This window comes from Oculina patagonica, chromosome 4 (assembly GCF_052425735.1).
Source record: "Oculina patagonica isolate OP01 chromosome 4, crgOcupat, whole genome shotgun sequence".
Taxonomy (NCBI): domain Eukaryota; kingdom Metazoa; phylum Cnidaria; class Anthozoa; order Scleractinia; family Oculinidae; genus Oculina; species Oculina patagonica.
This window is the reverse complement of record NC_135761.1, coordinates 26,476,367-26,495,732: the sequence shown is the minus strand read 5'-3', so window position 1 is coordinate 26,495,732 and position 19,366 is coordinate 26,476,367. Positions and strand designations below refer to the sequence as shown.

Here is a 19,366-nt window from a genome sequence, read left to right as displayed (position 1 = left end):
TGCGGACTCAATATTACTCGCGTGCAAACTCGCGTGACACCCCAACGTGACATCACGCTCATTACACTGGAGCCGGGGGGGGGGGGGGGGGGGAAGGGGGCTTCGTCGGATAACCAAGTGGGAGTCATATCCACTAGGCTACTGGCAACTAGCTGCTAGAACCCTGAATTTCTTTGGCTAGAAATCCTAGCCCTAATATAGATTATAAAACTACCAACAACCTTATTTAAAAAACGTAGGCTTACCGAAGAGCTAGGGAGCTAACCTGTTCAGTCCAGGCTCTCGGTGGTTGGGGGAAAGCGATAAACGCAGGCGAACGAGGAAAAACGCGTTTTTCGCTCTCTACCAACTACATGGAGACTGGAACAGGCTACCGAATGGCACGAACTGAGTGCAGAATAGTCAGTCCCGCGCAGGGACGTTGCCGAGGGCAATTAACATTAAAAAAATTCACTCCATTCTGTATCTTTGCCAAAAAACAAATATTCAAAATTAAACAGTAAAACAGGACCTTAAAACTTGATATTTTTGAAAAAGATAGTATTGCAACAAAGCAAAACACATCTATAAAAAAAAGAAAAAGATAATATGCGTTCTATTTTAAGATGAAAAAAAAAAAAAAAAAAAAAAAAAACAGCACACACTTTAAACTCTGCGTTTAAAAGTCACCACACAAGCAGTGTCAAATTGTTTAAAGTACCAAAAATTTTCTTTATCTTACGAGTTTACGTGTTTATAGGATGTGGGTCAGGTGTATTTGAATGTGATATCGTAAATATAAACGACGCGCTAGCTTTTCAGGAAAAAGAGAACATATTTTTTTTATCTCGAGTTTATTTGGAATCCATGGTTTTTGCTGCAAAGGCACGGGAGACAGGCGTTTCTTTTCGTATTTCTAAGAAATTCAACATCCAGTGTAGTTTACTTAGTGTTCATGGTTGATTAAACTACAGCCTTGTTTGCTTGCATAGCTTATTGTAAACACAAACTAGGGCGTTGTAAATGAAGTCGTTCCAAATCCAGGATTCTGGACATTTTTCTTGATCGTAAAACAGTCGAATATATATAAACTATGTATATGGCATAGTCTACACTGTGAATACACTTCTAACAGTTTTAATTGTACACCCGGGGACGCTTGAAAATGGAAACGCTTGATTTATTAAAAAGAATAATAAGTAACTAAATAGATAATGAGTGTATACAGATCTTGCTAGAAAAATGCAAATTATTTGGCTCACAAAAGCCTTCTCACTTGTTCTCCGAAATATGTGAAAGACAGCATTCTGAGAGCTTATGAAAACATGAAATAATAGTATTCGCTCCTATTTATGACGTTTATCCTTGATTGTCTTGATTCATGGCAAATTCCTGTCTGCAAATGGATTGTTTGAGTCGGTAACTATGGCACCGTTGTAATTCGTGACACACACAGTTTCGACCAATTGCTGTTCGTTCCTTTTGTCCGGGAAATAATATAGGCAAGGCAAGGACGCGCCGTCAGCTGCCTTTTGCACATAATCCTGCAGCATATCCACGGAGAAATCGCTTCTTGTTTTTACGATATTATTAGTTTTAACTTAAAATGTCTGATCTTGAAACGGTATTCAAGTCCTTTTGTGCATTTGGTGCAGGAAGCAAGGACGCTAAGGCCATGATGGACAACGCGAAATTTACTAAACTTTTTCGTGATCTCAAGATATACGACAAAAAATTCACTTCGACTGACACGGATATAATCTTCAACAGACCCGAAGTTAAGAGGTGAGCTCAGCGTATCCAAACCCTTTTAACCATTGCTATAATACCCTGTCATGAAATATTTTTGCTATAATTGTCTATGTTTGTTTGATACTTGTAGCAAAACGGATCGTAAAATTGACTTCAGCCAGTTCAATAAGGCGTTAGAATTGTGTGCAGAGAAAAAGTATGGAAGCAAAGACGACGTGCAAAAGTTGAAAGACAAAATTTGCGCTGGAAAAGGCCCTGGAACAAGTGGAGCCACGGTAAGCTATTATCGTGCACCCACCGATCGAAGTTATCAACATTCAATTCTTTGTGATGTGATTACGTTACTCGCCTGTGTCGCGTTCTAGTAAATAATCAACAAATACTATTTCCTGTATAATTTTTCCTGCCTTTTTTAAAAGCTTTAAGTAATGTTTAGTTTTTTGGTTCCAGAATGTAGTGCAACGATTGCTAAGCTTGAAATCCTGATTAGAACGTTCTGGATCAGTTTCTTTGTGTACATGTATCCATAATTAATTCAAATACCTGGGAAAAAATTAAAGTGCGGTGGGCAGGGGGTTCCATTTCAAGTTTTAACAATTACTATATTATGATTCATCATATACCGGTAGAATCTTTAAAGAAAGCCGCAAATAAACAGCTACTTCATTTGGTGGAGTTGCCAACGGATGAAAGTGAAAGATTTCATGGGTGGGATGTGGCTCTTGTCCAGCCAGCCATCAACTGTAGAAGAGTTTACACTCCATTGGCTTGTTGTTGTTGTTGTATTGAACCTTTGAGGGGTAACTGGGGTAATTGTGAACGTCTGATTCACTGGTGGTGACAATTTTGGCTTAGTCAGTTTTAATCAACCTGTACAATGTACATGACATTTGCAAATTTCATTGTGAATCATGATTAATTTAATTGTTAACATGACACAATGTCATGCTACAACATAGACATAACGTTAATTTAAACTAATGTGATTTGTCGAGTTTAACAAAAGAGGATTGCAATAAGTATAAATATGAAATAGGATAACAAATGTTTTTTTTAAAAAAAATAAAAAGTTTCAGCCAATCCTAGGGATTAGAGGTGCTAGATCACACATTGCATGTATGTAAACAATTAAAATACGAATCTAGCCAGCAGGGATGGCGGGAGGGGGGAGCTTAAGAGATTCTTCTCTTAGTAAGTCTTCATTTTTCAGGAAACATTGGGGAGTCTTACTCTCCCCCCCCCCCCCCCACCACCAAGTCTCGGGGTCTGCTGTCCCTGGGCAGGTGACATTCATTTAATCTACCATGTGTAATAAGGTGCCAAATAATCCTGGTGTTTGTCAGTCTTGTTGTTTACTTAAGCATACAATGTACCATCTTCTTTATAATTCTTTTCACAGAAACAAAGCAAGACAGGTGGTGTTGACAGAATGACTGATACCTCAAAATACACTGGATCTCACAAGGAACGCTTTGATGAGAGTGGCAAAGGCAAGGGTCTGGAGGGTCGTAAAGACTTTGATGACAAGGCTGCAGAAGGCTATGTTGGGGGCTACAAGGGAAAGGATTCTTATGACAAGTCACATTAGCCCTAAGGATTGTGTAACAGGCTGCTCTTGTTTTGTGTGTTATTTGCTTGTTTTTATTAATTTTAACATGATCACCAAATGTAAACTTTTATGGTGAAGGCTCACTATGGACACTTAAAAATATGAAACGTAGGTTAAAAAGTGTGTGTGATAAGCTACTTTGTAGGGCCAGGTTATTCCAGTGTTGAGAATTATTGGCCATACAGCTGGCTTGTTGTAAACAATCATAAGTTATTCTGCAGTTTTTAAACTGATTTTGTTAGATGCTTAGATGATGTTTGAAGTCATTGTAAATTGTGATTTCAGCATAGAATGAATAAAGTTGATGACAACTTACATAATAACAGGGTTTCTGTCTTTACTATGCCTTTCAACTTTCAATAACAGGCAAACACACCAGTTTAAGACCCAATAAGTGCATTTTTGCTACCATCAATCATACAAGTATTTTTGATGACAATCAATGAACCTTGAAAAATGGAAACAAGCAAAATAGATCTGAATCCACCAATCACAATTCATAGACATGGTCTTTTGTGGATCTAAGATTGAATTGACAGAGAAACATGCAACTGAGCATATTTCCTGTGTCACGGCAAGCCACAGTAGAAGTTTGAATTTATTTCTTACTCTTTTATTAACCCATTGACTGTTGGGATTTTCCTCATAACAGGGTCTGAAAGGGTATTTTCGGGATCCGGGATTTGACCAAAATACAGTGCGAGATTCAGGAAAACCCAAGATATCTTGATGGGATTCGGGATTTGACTGTTCTCTGGGAAGTGGGATAAACCGAAATTTAGGCACGGGATGCAGGATTTTCAACCTTTCTGTTGGGAAATCAGGAAGTCGTTACGAGGCAAATGGAGGCTCAAGCAGCGAACCCGAATCAACTGGGCGAGCACTGTTCCTGTAAACGTCTTTAGTGCTCTTTCATCATACTAAGGTATGAAAAGTTCGTTTTATTCACGAGTGAGTTCAAAATATCAATCGAAAGCACCAGTCTACATCATACATTTTCTAGCTTTTGCTGAAATTAATCTTGCATTTGATTTTTTTTGGCGGGTTGGGGCAGAAAAAACGGGAGTGGGGATAGGAAATTAAAAAAAAAAAAAAAAAAAAAAAAAAAAAAAAAAAAAAAAAAAAAAAAAAAAAAAAAAAAAAAAAAAAAAACCAAAACAAATTTTTTTTAATACAACTTCTATACACTCCAAGAACACTATTAAACACTTATTGTAACTATAGCTATTGAGTGCCATACAGCAAAAACTCTTTTTTTGTGACATTAAATTGTACAGTGTTTTTGAGGATTGATCATACAGTGTACCTGTATTTCACAGAGGCATTACACTAAATAACAGATTAATTCCACAAATTCTGTATAAAAAACACAGTGGTCAAACAATATGATGTGTCAAATGCAGCTAAATCTTAAGGACATCTAACCAAGCCTCAAATTTAGCATGAGTCTGGAATTCAGCAAAATGTGACATGACAGTGTGTTTGATGTTTATTAATTATCTTTTATAATTAATTAAAGTGAGCAGCATACTTTCATACATGACCAGAGGTGTTTGCTTGACTGTTTGCTTAGCATTTTAATCAAAGTTTGGTAAATAATTTAGACTTTTATTAAAAGTTATATGCTTTATAATATGAAAAATATATTAAAACACTTAGACAAAACATCTAAACATCACTCTCTTAGTGCACCTCAATTCTTTCACTCTTCCAATAAAGAAGTTGCTTCTCAAGTGAGGGTTAATGAAGTGCATTGCTCAAAGAGAGATTTCTTTTTTGGGGGGCAAAAACACAGCACTAATATTTAGTGTAAAAAAGCACTACTTTGCACTATTGGGTAGCCAGTCTATTGTCTTTTTAAGATTGTCATAGCTCCAGTGCATCTGGTGTACTTCATGTTGATGACGTTGTCGTGTCTCATCCAGCTCTCGTAGCAAATGGTCATTTGTGGATACTAAGGATCTAAGCAAAAGAAGGAAAGAAAGTGAGAAGTAAGACCTCCGAACTGTCAGCAGTCTAAAGCAGCATGAAAGAAAAGCCTCTGTGGAGGAGAGAGTCTTTTTCAAGACTATTGACTTCTACTCAGACTGGTGACCACAGTTCAACGTAAAAACTGTTCAAGACATACTTCTCTCGATTCAAACCAATTATTAAGTTACTGTACCTGTGACTTTCCTGCAGCATGTTTGTGAGCTCTTGTAGTTGCTGCAGATTCACATTTTGTTGTTGAACTTGTTGGTTAAGTGATTTGACTTGTTCCTGGAGCGAAAGATTTCTGTGTTGCAGCTCTCCTGTGATACATTGAAAAAAAAAACATTAAAATCTTCACTAAATGCACATTCAGTTATCTGCAAAAATAATTATATTACTTTAACAGAGCTACATTATGTTAAAATATATCAGGAGTGTATTTTTTTCTGTGTTGCAAAAAAGTACCTTCAATTCACCTCCACAGAAGTTAGGAAAAGACAGAAACTTCAAAGATGTGATGGCTGACGAGTCAGTAAGGTGTACTGTGTGTCAAAGCATGATCAATGTATTTCCGTTCCTCAAAATTCAATTTTTAAGATGCAAAGGTTGCTTAACATTAGTTTTTTTCTAAATACCCCTAACTTATTTAAAATAATTATTTTGTTCGTTGTTAATTTAACAACAAGATCACTTTTCCCAAGATTTAATAGGCAATACAACAACTCTGCATTTGCTTAATAAATTTTGGTAAATTTAGCTGTCATCCACATTCTGTGTTTCTGTAGCAGCATGAACCAGTGCAGGCATTTTTTTTTACCTATAAGTTTCTCTTGTTCTGTGGCTCCATGTGAGGTAACTTCCAAGGAGGTTATTTTGGACTGTAGTGCATTATTCTCTTCTTGAAACTCCAAAAGTCTTGATCGCACAGTTGCCTAATGCACGGAATGAAAGTACATGTAGTCCTACATAACAATGCCTTTAAACAACACAATAATCTGCTTAATAAAAGTTTAAAGTAGTACCCTACATTGGGAAAAATGGGGTATTTAGTTGATGTGACGCCTTGGTGAAAGAGGCGAAGAATGGGTTAGTCTTCCAGTCAGTCAGTCAGTCTGTCCGCCCGTCAGTCAGTCCGTTGATCTGTCTGTTGGTCTGTCAGCCAGTCAGTCAGTCAGTGGAATAATACTAACCAGCTCATGGGATGCTGCATCTAGTGAATCCTTCAAGCCCTCATGACTTTTTAACTTGCTGCGGACTTGTTCTAGTTCATGTTGTTGTTGTGACATTTGGTCCCGGAGTCTTGATATTTCAGCAGTTCTCTCAGACAGTTCTGTTTGTAGTTTATTACTGTCACGTGATGGAGTTACATGTAGGCTGTCCATAGCAGCAGGTAGATGGGATGAGAGAAGCTTTTGTGCAAGACCTGCAAATGAAATCAACAAAGAGATTGAGGATAATACAGATCTATGCATTTTCATCAGATGCCAAAATTTAGTTTTGAGTTCAAGAACCAAATTCTCACGTGCTCATTGGTCAAAAGCTATGGTCGATGAGAGTATGGGCCATAAAAACGAAATAGCCTGTAACACAACAAAAGGCAAGTTTCTAAACACTTGCCAAATGAGAAGCTGTTGCCACTTTTCCAAAACCAAAACTAAGCAAGTTGTGACATGTCAACTGGAATTGAATCCCACACATTTGACGGCTTCAAGTGGAAAAACTATGATATATCTTATGAGCTGTCACATGTATGCAAGACTTTGTGCTGATTTTTCATCTAATTCACTGTAAATTTTTAATGTTATTGTTTAAAACAAATTGACCACATTTTTCCATGGTCTACACTCTTATAGACCACAGAAATGATGCCATAAAGTGTCCAAAACTTTGCAGTGAAACCACTCTTTCAATCGAGTTTTGAACATTTTAATTACATCATTACAACGGTCTGTTGGAGTGATGCATGGAAATAACGTGGTCGATTTGTTAACGGTTAGCAGCATTTTAATACTTTGTAAACAGACTGCAATTTTTGTCAACCAACAATGTGACTGAACTTGTAGAAGCTCGCAACTAGTATATAATCTTCTTATTTCAATACATGGGCTTGGTGATCACTTACGAGGAAATGCCTGCACCTACGGGCCTGATTACAACTTAACCAACTGAAGGTCAAAAATTGAATACCTTCAAAACCAGAAGCACATCACCTAGAATAGGCAATATGCTTCTGTTCAAAACTGTTTAACATATGAAAAATCTTAACAAGACAGAACTAAGTAATGCCTGCACAAAACAAAACAAAAACAAACAGTTTCAATTTCTTGAACTCACTTTGAAACTTGGAATGGCGATGAAGTGACTTTGATCCATTCCAATACCTGCGTGAACATAAAATTACAAACAAATTTGCAAAGTCTGAAAAATTCATGGGCAAGATTCGGTTAACGCCTTTTGTGGTAAAAGGGTAGTCCCTTGTGATGTGCCTGGTTTGTATCGAAGCATATGGCGATTATGATGTTAACTTGCTGTCCACTCAGTATGCACTAGGGTCCTTGACTACAGCTTTAGTGAGTACTTCAAACTAAGATGTCATCAACTGAAGTCAAGGTGACATTGGTACTGCACACTGAATTACCAACAGTGAGACCAACTGTTATGTCTTGTGAGCTTGGATGTTTAGGCATGCCTTGCTAATTATAAGGTTTCCTTCTCCTATTGTATGGGAAATCTTAATAAATAAATGGTTTCTTCCCTCACAAAATTTTAATAAGAATAACATGGATGGTGTGGTGGCTTGTACTCCTGGCAGGGTCAGCCATGCTAGACTGGGAAAAGGGAAGAGGCAAGATGGAGACTGCTCCCTTGGTCCTTTATCAGAAGGAAAATGAAGGTAAGGACGACTTAGAACAACATGGACCCAACAAGGAATTACACATAACTGTTGTGATACACAAGGGGATCACAATTTTTAACTATGGCAGTAGTAAAGTGTAACATACTGATAATAAAATTAATTATATCTATAATTATTTACAAATCCTTACTTGTCTACTAAGTCAAGAAGTTTGTTTAAAAGTCCTCCTTGATCTAGAACGTGCACTGATTCAGCAGTTGCCTGTAAAAGCAGAGAGAGTGCAAAAATTGAAAACAAAGTGATTGCATCGAAAAGTAACCTGACTAATCAGAGTACAAATCAACATTGAAATGTGGGACGGTGGATTGGAAAAAATGAGCTGTGGTATCCAAATAAGTGAAAATTAGCCAAGTGTCTCAGGAATGTATACCCTTGAGTTTGTAATAGATCACGTATCTGCAGTACTTTCTACTTTCATTCAACAATACTTACCACTTTTGTAGGGTCAGCATATGGATCGTGTGTTGGAGTTTCCCTTGTGGTGCTATTTTCATCTCCTCTACCTATCTTGTCAGCAAGAGGTCCTTGTGATTGCCTTGGTGAGGATTGTCTTTTTCTAGAAGGTGACAGTTCATATGACCTTGCAGATAATGGCACACCTGTGTCCTGCCCTCGTTCTTGCATCCCGAGAATGTCACCTTTGATAGGTTTTTCAGAGGTAGGGTCCTCTGGTAAATGTCTAAGATCATGTGGCCAACTGGGTGTCAGCGAGTTGTGTGGTCGTATGGGTGATGTATTAATATTTGTTGTCCTGGGATTGGGTGTAAAGTGTCCTCTTGTGGATATTGTTGTGTAAGCATTTGTTTCATCTGTATATTTCAGATTTGGGTCATCAGATGATCTGATGTCATCATCAGCGAAGTGAACATATGCTCTGTCTTTGTGTGGTCTGACATCAGTGGTTTCTGAAGGATTCCTTGAGTCTGACTTGTGTCTTGTGGATACTGTTGTTGATGGGAACATTCTGTGGAGTTCTAACATTAAGGAGATTAAAGTATAACACTAAGAACCAAATAAAAAAGGTAAGCAAAATTTATTTAGACAGCAAACTACATGTACTGGTACTAATTTAAAAAAAAAAGCGGGGCTGTACATTAAATACAGTGATGTTAATTATCATGGTTTTCCCCTTCCCCAGGAATCTGACATAGTGGTAGTGCAGGTTCAGGCATGTACATTTTGTAGCATGGGGTATGTTTATAGTAAGAACTTTTAGTGAACGTTGCATGACGCAATGGTAGGTACACCATTAACACTGCTTTTGAGCGTAGTGGTCTATTAGACTGGAGCCTATCCTGGTTTCCATAGTATTAGGTGACTAGGAGTATCTGTACTCCTCCCTGGATGGGATGCTAGTCAAAACGACCACTGCAAGGAAAGAGTCATTATAAGAGTACAGTAGAACCCCGGTAACTCGAACTCTGAAGGGAAACGAAAAATAGTTCGAGTTAGCGGGGTTTCGAGTTAACAGGGTCGGTTGAATATTTAATTAGCCAAGTTGATAATTGATAGTTTACTGATTTTTTTAGCACTTCAGTATACAGTACAGTAAAAATTAAACTTATCTCGTCAGAAACACTAACACGATCATAAATCCTTATGATAAGAGTGGAAAAAGACTGTCAAATACGTGATCTGTTTGTTGCTCAAATCAATGGGCATCCGTGGCGAGTTGCAAGAACTGAAATTCGAGTTATCGGGGTAAATTTGACCCAAATTTGGATCAAGGGAAACAAAATTTAGTTCGAGTTAGCTGGGTTTTCGAGTTATCCGAGTTCGAGTTAACCGAGTTAAAATGACTGAAAAGTGAGTTCAAATCCAAGGGAAATGGAAGTTAGTTCGAGTTAGCGGGGACATTCGAGTTATCCGAGTTCGAGTTACCAGGGTTCTACTGTAATTAAAAGTGTCTTGCCCAAGAACACAATGCAGTGACCCCGCCCAGGGCTCTAGTTTGCTAACAATTAGGCTACCATGCTTCTAAGGGGGGAAGGCCGGGTTAAAGAATAATTATCTTTCTAAAGCAAGAATTCTACCACACTTACTGCAGTAATAATTTCAAATAGTATTATTGTACAAATTACAATTTTTAGCTGCATAACATAACATAACATAACATAACATAACATAACATAACATAACATAACATAACATAACATAACATAACATAACATAACATGAACTTTATTTAAGGTGATTCCACTGAAATAGAAGGAGTATTAAAAAATTTCTGAAACTTGGTCCAGGTTACAATTATGTTATGAGCTTTAAAAAAATAAAATAAAAAATGGGGGTCACTGCGCTAGTTTTTGTGTAAAATGGATGGGCATTATGGTAAATATACGACCCGCGAGATATATATAAGGAACCCTAGTAATCCAAAGGGGATCGCTATTGTTTCCAGAAAAAATCATTTTTTCATTAAAGTATTTGTCTAGTTCAACAAAATAGACTTTGATCTTATATTAAAAACTATTCTTATTGTACAGGAATTAAGATAAAAGAAATTAAAGATTTTGCTTCGTGCGCACGTTAACGGCACTACCTAAAACGTGTTTTTTACGGCATTTAAATTAAAATATCTCAATGTAGAATTTTAAACTTTTCTTTAAATCGCGATATATTGTATGCAACCGTTTGACATTTAAATTAATGCATTAAAAAATGGGGGTCACCATGCTCGTTTAAGAGAAAACGACCATTTATTTCCCTGCCGAGCTTAGGCTAAAGGGAATCTCGTAGTGTTCCGTGTGCGCGCGCTCGTGCGCGTGCTAAATGACGGGAAAACTTGTGCGCAGCAAGGATGCGCAATGCAATACCGTGGAATCACCTTAAACTCGAATTTTAGAGTAGCCTGAAAAAGGCTAAATAAATATCTTCGAGAAACATAAATTGTATAAAAGGAAAATTTACATTTAAAATCTATTTGCATCTATTTACATGAAAAAAAAAAAAAAAATGTTAAGATATACCATTATGCCTGAAAGGAGATTCCTTTTAGGAGTCTTTTAAAACCAGTTACAGTAGGTTCATACCATCTCTGGTGTAGTTTTCCACATTTGGCACTCTTGCTAGTGAGCCAGAAACCCCCCTTGCTTGAGTCAAGTCTCCACCAGTACGTGAGATGAGATCGAGGACTGCTACATCGTCATCTTCTAACACTAGATGTATGAGTTGAGAAAGATGACATTATTGTGGAGAGCTGGATAAGTGGTCGCATATACATACATATAAATAAATACTGACAGTGATGCAGTATAAAACAGAAATGGCTTCAACTCTTTCCATTATATTGCTTGAAATTTTGACAATTTTATAACTATAGAGTAAATAAAATTTCACATTAAAAACTGAGTGCACATTGCCTTAAAGCTGTGTTCTTTGTAAAGAAGAAAGAGCTGCTGCTGTAAGACGATAATTCAAAAGCCAATTAATTGAATTTTGTACCTGTTGGACGAGAGGCAAGATTATGAATCATATCAGACCTAGGCAGGGGTGCCCTGAAAGAAAACAAACAAAGAGCAAGGTAGAGCATGGCCAAACCTTAATTGTAAATCAATACTTAAAAAAAGATACACTTGAGGCTTGCAAAGGTCCAAAGGTACTTACTAATCTCAATAATAAAGATACCAGATTATTAAAAATGTGGATATATAAGGAAACCACAATTCATGACCATAAAGAAATGCCAGAAAATTAAAACCTCTGGAATTTATTCGAGGTAAATTGACAGAAAAAGAATGAAGAGAGAGCTTTACTACATGCATAGTATAAGACCTATGCATGTATATATACATTATACATTCTACATTTATTGAGTTGATAACATCGTTTAAGACATCACATCAACTATAAGAGTACAAAATAACAAAAACAAAATGTACATGTATAAATAAGATATAAAAATACTTAGTTACAATTTACTTGTTTACATGCTTCCCTAAATTTAATTTAAAATTCGATAATGACTTGCAATTCACTAAGTCAGCGGGCAGCAAGTTCCATTCTGTTATTGATCTAGGAAAAAAAGAAAACTTAAAAACGTCCTTAGAAACTTTTGGCATCCTATACTTAAAAGCATCCTATACTTATACATGTATGCATATTTACATGTATAATGAAGAAATCTTTAGGGAAAATTAAGGTGTTACCTCTCTGATTCACCTTTGGAGCTTGGTGAAGAATGGCGGTTGAATTCTGATGCCTACAGAAAATGTTTACCAATAAGAATACATTTCAAGTCCCTGCTTGCAGTGGTCAGTACATCCTTGAACACTTTACAAAGTCATAACATACAGCTAAGTGCAAACATTTAATTTAGCCTGACCAGGGGCACTTATGTATGTATTAAATTTGGTACATGTAGGTCAAGGAAGGGGACTTACAGGCGAAAGTGCTCATAGATTTGAGAAGGTGCACTTTTTCCCCCAGGCATCTTTGAGGTGTTTAAAGGACAAATTCGGTTAAAACTGATCAAATCTACCCTACACTCTAAACTAACAAACTGAACAAAATGTAAGGTTGCCATATTCAGGGAAAGAACATAAAAACATTAATTTTTTTTTTCAGGTCATAGAATTTTGTTTATTCCAATAAGTGGCAAGTCTTCATGACAACTGTAAAAGCTCTGCTTCTCCCCTGACATGGGGAATGATCTCACAGAAACAAGAGACTACATTCTCATTGCAACAAGCTCTTAAAAAATAAAACAACTAATAAAGAATAAAATTAGTAAGAGCAAATACCTGGTCAGAAGTAAAGTGCATTATGGCTGCTCTTCTCTCACTATCTCGCACTGATCTGTCATCTAAAAGAAATAATACTCAGTCTGGTAAATAATGTGACACACTCTGGTATGATGGGCATTTAGTTATATTAACTGGCCTGTACATAAATCTAGAAGAAGTAGACAAGTTTGAAAATCTAAATTAATAAGGTAGTTTAAAGCAATTTATTTTCTAATAATTATTTATGCTGGCCAGTTTTATCATGCATATACAGTGTAAGTAATACTTGTATGCATGATAATATCAAAGATTCCGACACTATAAGCTCTTTTAAAAGTAAACTTAAGTCATTTTATTTTACTAGACTTTTAAATGATTTTGATGGTGACAATTTTCTTCTTTTAAATTAATTTGTCCTAAGTGTGGCCGTGTTAATATTTTCTCTGTTTGTACTTGTTAAGTTGATTAGTATATTCAGATTGTATTTGTGTTATTTAGATTTATTTGATTTGTAGTTTAGTCGGGTCAGGGAAGGGTTTTTTCGGAATATTTTTTAGGGGGCTGGGTGTGGGTGTTTTAACCAAGTAGGGGACTTATGTCCTATTGTTAAGTACCTGTACTTGTACGAATCCTTAGATAAAACTGGCTGTCAGCTCCACCCCCTTCTAACCCATTGCTTTGAATAGTTAAGTTAAAGACACCTTCTTCTACCAAGTCGTCGCAGATTGGGAAGCATATGAACAAGGAAAAGACGATAATCAGGCTCATTTTTAGTCACTGGATTTAACCTCAGATCTAAGTCCTGTGGAACAAAGAATTTACCAACTGAACGACAATATATAAATAGTATAATGTTATAATAAGAATGACACTTTTGGAAACGTTGCGTTTTTATGCGTTTTGTCAAAATTCTTATAATTTTTAAATTATTAAAATTTTGTCAAAACGCGTGTGAAATTATTTCCAAATTTCACTTGTCACAATTTGATTACCTGTACTTAATAAAATGGCTTTAGAAGTATATGTGACAGTTATTTGTGTGAACGACTTTATCTCTAGTTACAAACAAATTATGTACCTTAAGATTGGCCAAGTTTCTAAGTCCATACAAGTCCTTTAATGTAGAAATGTTATTGTAATATCTGTTGCATTCAATACATGTTAAGGTCTGCAGGCATGTACAAGTTGTGGGAGACATGGAGTTATGAATTTTGTTGTATTTGAGAATGAGAGTTGTAACTCAAAGAGCGTGAGCCCTTGCTAGGACTTATGGATTATTTTTGTACATAATTATATTTCTTCACCCATACAACGCCTGTCCTTTTTAAACACTGGACTACATGTATGCACATCAAATGGATAAAGGGGTTTGTGCCAAGTGGTACATACGCCAGTGCTTAACTCTGGCCCAGGTGGAGTACCATATCCACTATACGGGTATGCTTTTTGCCTCTGGTTTGACTCTGAAACAGGGTTGATTTTTTTCCCAGAATCCTGATTAATCACAATCAAGTATTATTACTTATAGCTACAGTGTATACGAAACTACTCTGTTCCCCTCGTTATTCTGTCTGCAAACCACAGATAAAGCCAAGTGAGTGCTTTGTGATTTTTTTCTCATGGTATTTTGCACGCAGGCCATTTCCATTTTTTGCATGTTGTCTAGAACAGGGTACCTATTTGTGGTTCATCTAGAACAGGGTCGCGAATTTATCTGTTTTTCTTTGGAACAGGTCCAGAATCTCAGAGGATCAGTGGCACACTCCAGTATTTAACTTTATGGAGTACCCCCTCCCCCCACTGGAATGAAACAGGTACTGTGCTTCTATACTCCCCACTGGATGGAGTGGTAATCCATCCAAGGTCTCACTCATTTAATTGCCAGCTAAAAAAAAAAACCCGTACCCATTTATACACCTGGGTTGACAGAGGCACTGTGAACCTGAACACTGTGACTTCAACAAATGGGTGTAAATGGGTACTGGCAAATTGTAAGGGTAGTCTTTAGAACAATTGAAAGTTTTAGAGCAGGAGAAAAAGTCAAATGAGAGGTGCATGCTGCCTACTGCACAAAGAAGGATACAGGTTAAGTGACTCCAGTGTTTGCTGACTCTCCAGACCCTGTAAAAAAACAGAAGAAAAATCCACTGAGCCCCCTTAAAAAATCAAAGGAAAGAAAGTTACACCTCTCACAAACAAAACTGGAAGCCATTCTTAGCCAGGCACTCTACCCTCTAATAGCACAACTATAACCACTTCTATCACATTAAAGTGCTGCTAACTATGATCAAATTTTTGATTTCCATTTTTTTACATTGTCATGAACAATTAGACTTTCTTACTCACCTTGCCAATTTTCAATCCATTACGACCATTAGAAGTCGTTTTTTTTTAATGTTTATTTCCAAAAATTTACCGCCGCCATTAATCAACCTTGTTCCAAGGCTTGGTTGCGAATAGGGAGAAAATGACATCAAAGGCTAAAATACCTCACGGGTTGAAATTAGAATTGTATAGGAAAATGTAAAAAAATGAAAATCAAAAATTTAATCATAGTAGCACTTTAACAACATTGTGCATTGATTACATGACAACAATGCTAAACCCAGTTGAAAGAAACTGAAAACATAAACAAAACTAGTGGATCAAAGTAATTGTTACAGTTTTAAGAAACTTCAAATAACTACAGAAACTGGTATTCTAAAAACTGTCATAGAAACAAGAAATACAGGGTTACCTCGGTAGTTATGAGAGCATTACGTGACAGATCCAAGGACTTGAGTCGAGTGAATCCACTAAGCGAGGTACCCAGAGATGAAATCTTCTCATTGTAAGTACCAGGTAATGAAAGGGATTTCACATCATCTAAATACAGTAACAGGAATATAAAAGAAAAGATTCAAGACCCAGTTGTTCACAGGGTGGATGATGCTATCAACTGGATAAATCGCTATCCAGCATCCAGATAAGTGTCGACAAAACAAAAATAAAATATTTACAATACTATTCACTAGACAGTGATTTATCCTCTTGATAGCATATTTATAATCCACTTTTTCAATAATAGTTGGGACCAAATAGAATAAATACTTAACAGCAAAATAGGATTTTGTGCTGGGGTAGAAAATTTTTACTGTTATGTAAGACAAAATGCCTGGAAGTAACTGTAAACATGAAAGGAGGCAAGATTCCAAGAAGCAAGAACTAAATGCATATTTGGTTGGGTAGTTCTGAGGAATCAATTTCTTAATCCTCCTTCCCCCCAAGAAAATATGCCTCTCCTGGATATTATTTTATGGACATAAAGTCCAATCTCAAGAAAGGAAGGGTAAGAAGAGTCATAAATTACATTTGTAAGCACAGGCTTGCAATCCTTCTTCTCAATTTTAGACACCAGGCTGGTGACATTGCACCCAATTTAGTCACCATGGCAACTAAAATGATCTTAACTTAAGGGATTGAGATAAAGCCTCATATTCAGCAGGCAATATGCATTTACAATGTCCTTTGTTCTTGGTACAAGCTGCAAGAAACTTCTCAACACTAAAAATATTAATTTGTATAACTAGTGTATTGAGGTTAAGAGGTAATGGGCTTTAGAAAACATTTACTCTGTTCGAAATCTGCATTCTGCATGTATGTAGTTTCTATTGACCTGAAAAGTTGAATCAGAAGTAAGATCTTAGGTTTCTTTAATTCTAGAACATGCCACACTTAAACGAAAGCAAGCTTATCGCTGTTTTCACCGTTCCCATAATACATCTTGTTTACCCAACAAAATTTTTGCATAAGCATTGCTTTCAAAATCTCTTGGATTTAGAATGACGTACAATTGTCCCAAGGGAAATTGAAAACAATGCTTATGCAAAATTTTGGGGGGTAAACAAGATGTTTTATGGGATCGTGAAAAAAGCGAATAATGCATAATTATGCACTATATTCAGAATTCCATTTACCTATAAAAAAAGAGATTGAAAAAAATTGCAAGGTTAAACTTGCAAATTGAATCTGGTATTATTTTAAAGAATTTAAGGTTGCGCACCAACAGCATCTGGTGTGCATCAAATGCAGAACACAAACCTGCACACCTTTGTTAAGCCTGAATAAGTGGTTCCCTGGTAGCCTAATGAACGCATAGGTTAGCCTGTTTGTTAGCTCTCTACAATGGCTGCAGTCAAATCTACAACCTACCGTATTTATTCGATTTAGCGCCCAACCTCGAATAAGCGCCCACCTCGAACAAGCGCCCACCCTGAAGGTAGAAAAAGTTAATAAGCACCCAGCCTCGAATAACGCCCACCCCCACCCCTCTAAATTAAGGGCACAAGAGGAATTTTGATTATTGTTGAAGTTGAGATTAAAATTGACTAACTACTATTAAATGACTATCCCGAAAACCGAGTTTTTTTTAGCTGTTTTACTGAAACTTTTTAATGGACATTTAATTTCAGCTTTCGTACACCTTCACATTTAGTTATTATAATTGTTGTTTTCTTGCAAAATAAACATGCTACTTGCTTAAAATGGTGAAAATTTAATAAGCGCCCAGCCTTGAATAAGCGCCCACCCTCAAGGTCCAAAAATTAAATAAGCGCCCAGGGCGGTAAATCGAATAAATACGGTAAATAAAGTTTAACTATAGTTAGTCTCAAGTTACGTTATACCTAACTATAGTTAGTGCTTTTGGTCGTCTTTGCGGTCACACCAATGCAGTTAACTATTAGTTTGTTTATTTGTGCTAACATTGGTGATATGTAATTTCTTGGCATGTTGTTTTTTGTTTCCTTCCCTTCACGCTTTGTTTTGCATATTTATGTTCATTTCGCATGTGCAAAAGAATTGTTGCATTTTGATTGGTTTTTCGTTTGTAAACTTACATGTAAGACTAACCCATGAACCTCGCTTGGGTATACATGTATATAACTACGTAGTCTGTATTGCTTTGGATCAGCGAGGCGTAAATTTTCTAACTATAGTTAGCGTGAACAGAGAAGCAGTCATATTACCGAAATAGCTAACTATAGTTAACTATAGTTAGCAGTCTAGATGTGACCGCAGCCAATGATAATGGTAACACGAAAGGCTTATTAACAAGTCTGCAAGTGTGCAGGTCTACTGTGGCTGCAAACCCCTACAGCAACAAGTTGTACAGAAAATTGAACGAATTATCTGTCTCATGCAATAACTTTAATGCAAAACATTTTAGCGTAAGCTTAACGATAATCTTAAAAAGAAGGCCCACACAGTCATAGCAAATACTGTAGATAAAAAATGCTAGCTTATAATCCTAGTCATTCTAGCTGCGGTATAAAGTTACTGCAGCTCGCATTATTAAAGTTGGTGTAGCCTTGAATAACACTGAGTTGGAAGGTATGTGAAGAGCTAATTGAGAAACTGAGTGTCAGGTTAATTGAGGTACATGTTAACGTGGATTACACGATAAACATAACTTAAGCTTGCAATTTCTGCAATGCAAACAAAGAAGACGCACTACTCCGTTGGAATGCACGATCAAAACAGCACGGGAAGATTACTGATAAAGCTACATCTGATGACACACAAACGGGAATCACAAGTTTATGGAGCAAACTGAGCATTAAGAAAGAGATCATACCTAGATTATCATGTTTTAACTTGACTCGTTCTCTAACCCACTGTTCTGTGATCCTGAGCGCCATTTTTTTGAAAACTCAAGAGAAGTAGTCGGTTCCAGACTCCCGCAGAAAAGTAAGGATGGGCCGATACTCGATACCGAATATTCGATACATCGATATTTTGACAATTTTGAAAAGTATCGATACTTTCGAAAAATATCGCACTTTCGATACGTTTTCGATACTGCACACGTGACCTGAGCCTGCCATCTTCTGGTCAGCACCTTAGGTTCAAAAATGCACTTTTCCGCAAAAAAAAAAAGATTTTTTTTTGTCAATATTTGGATTTTTTATTGCCTTTACTTGATCTAGTCCACAGTGAAACACAAAGACCAAAAATCAACATTCCTGGCTAACATTTATAATGCCAAGACTGTCCTTTGTATGGACAGACAAATCACGTGACATACCAATGACGTCAGTACGGAAATGACGTCATAATATCGATATCGATATCGATATCGAGAAAAAAGGCAAATATCGTATCGATATCGTATCGTTTTGAAAAACCTGTATCGGCCCATCCTTACAGAAAAGTTTTGACACGAGTCGCGCGCGATCAACTAGACTGGGGATCAAGAGGCAGTTGCATACGGATAGAAGAGGATAAGAAAATGGCAAATTGGAAGTGGATTTTGCGATTTATTTCAAGTATGCTTGTACAATAATCTAAAACTAACAAATTTCCGGGTAAAGAGCTTCGGCACAACCAAAAGCCGAGTCCAGCTAGCTTCGCGCGGGAAGCCCTCAATTGTCCGTC

General features: G+C 36.7%; 2 protein-coding genes across 2 annotated transcripts; one reads left to right on the top strand and one right to left on the bottom strand.

The window, feature by feature from the left end:
• Window positions 1-1,456: 1,456 nt before the first annotated feature.
• LOC144650016 (tubulin polymerization-promoting protein family member 2-like) lies at window positions 1,457-3,663 on the top strand. The gene is made up of 3 exons (XM_078509645.1): window positions 1,457-1,764; window positions 1,862-2,006; window positions 3,131-3,663. The coding sequence occupies exons 1-3, from the start codon at window positions 1,586-1,588 to the stop codon at window positions 3,317-3,319; spliced, it is 513 nt and encodes a 170-aa protein (XP_078365771.1). The 5' UTR covers window positions 1,457-1,585; the 3' UTR covers window positions 3,320-3,663.
• Window positions 3,664-4,563: 900 nt separating this feature from the next.
• LOC144650071 (centrosomal protein of 72 kDa-like) lies at window positions 4,564-18,638 on the bottom strand. Its single transcript, XM_078509720.1, has 16 exons — window positions 18,567-18,638; window positions 15,690-15,817; window positions 15,036-15,073; window positions 14,031-14,094; window positions 13,664-13,754; window positions 12,971-13,032; window positions 12,377-12,429; window positions 11,673-11,725; window positions 11,261-11,386; window positions 8,661-9,202; window positions 8,359-8,429; window positions 7,646-7,692; window positions 6,502-6,734; window positions 6,129-6,243; window positions 5,505-5,631; window positions 4,564-5,302 (listed from the first exon to the last, which is right to left on the bottom strand). The coding sequence occupies exons 1-16, from the start codon at window positions 18,628-18,630 to the stop codon at window positions 5,161-5,163; spliced, it is 1,956 nt and encodes a 651-aa protein (XP_078365846.1). The 5' UTR covers window positions 18,631-18,638; the 3' UTR covers window positions 4,564-5,160.
• Between the last annotated feature and the right edge of the window lie 728 nt (window positions 18,639-19,366).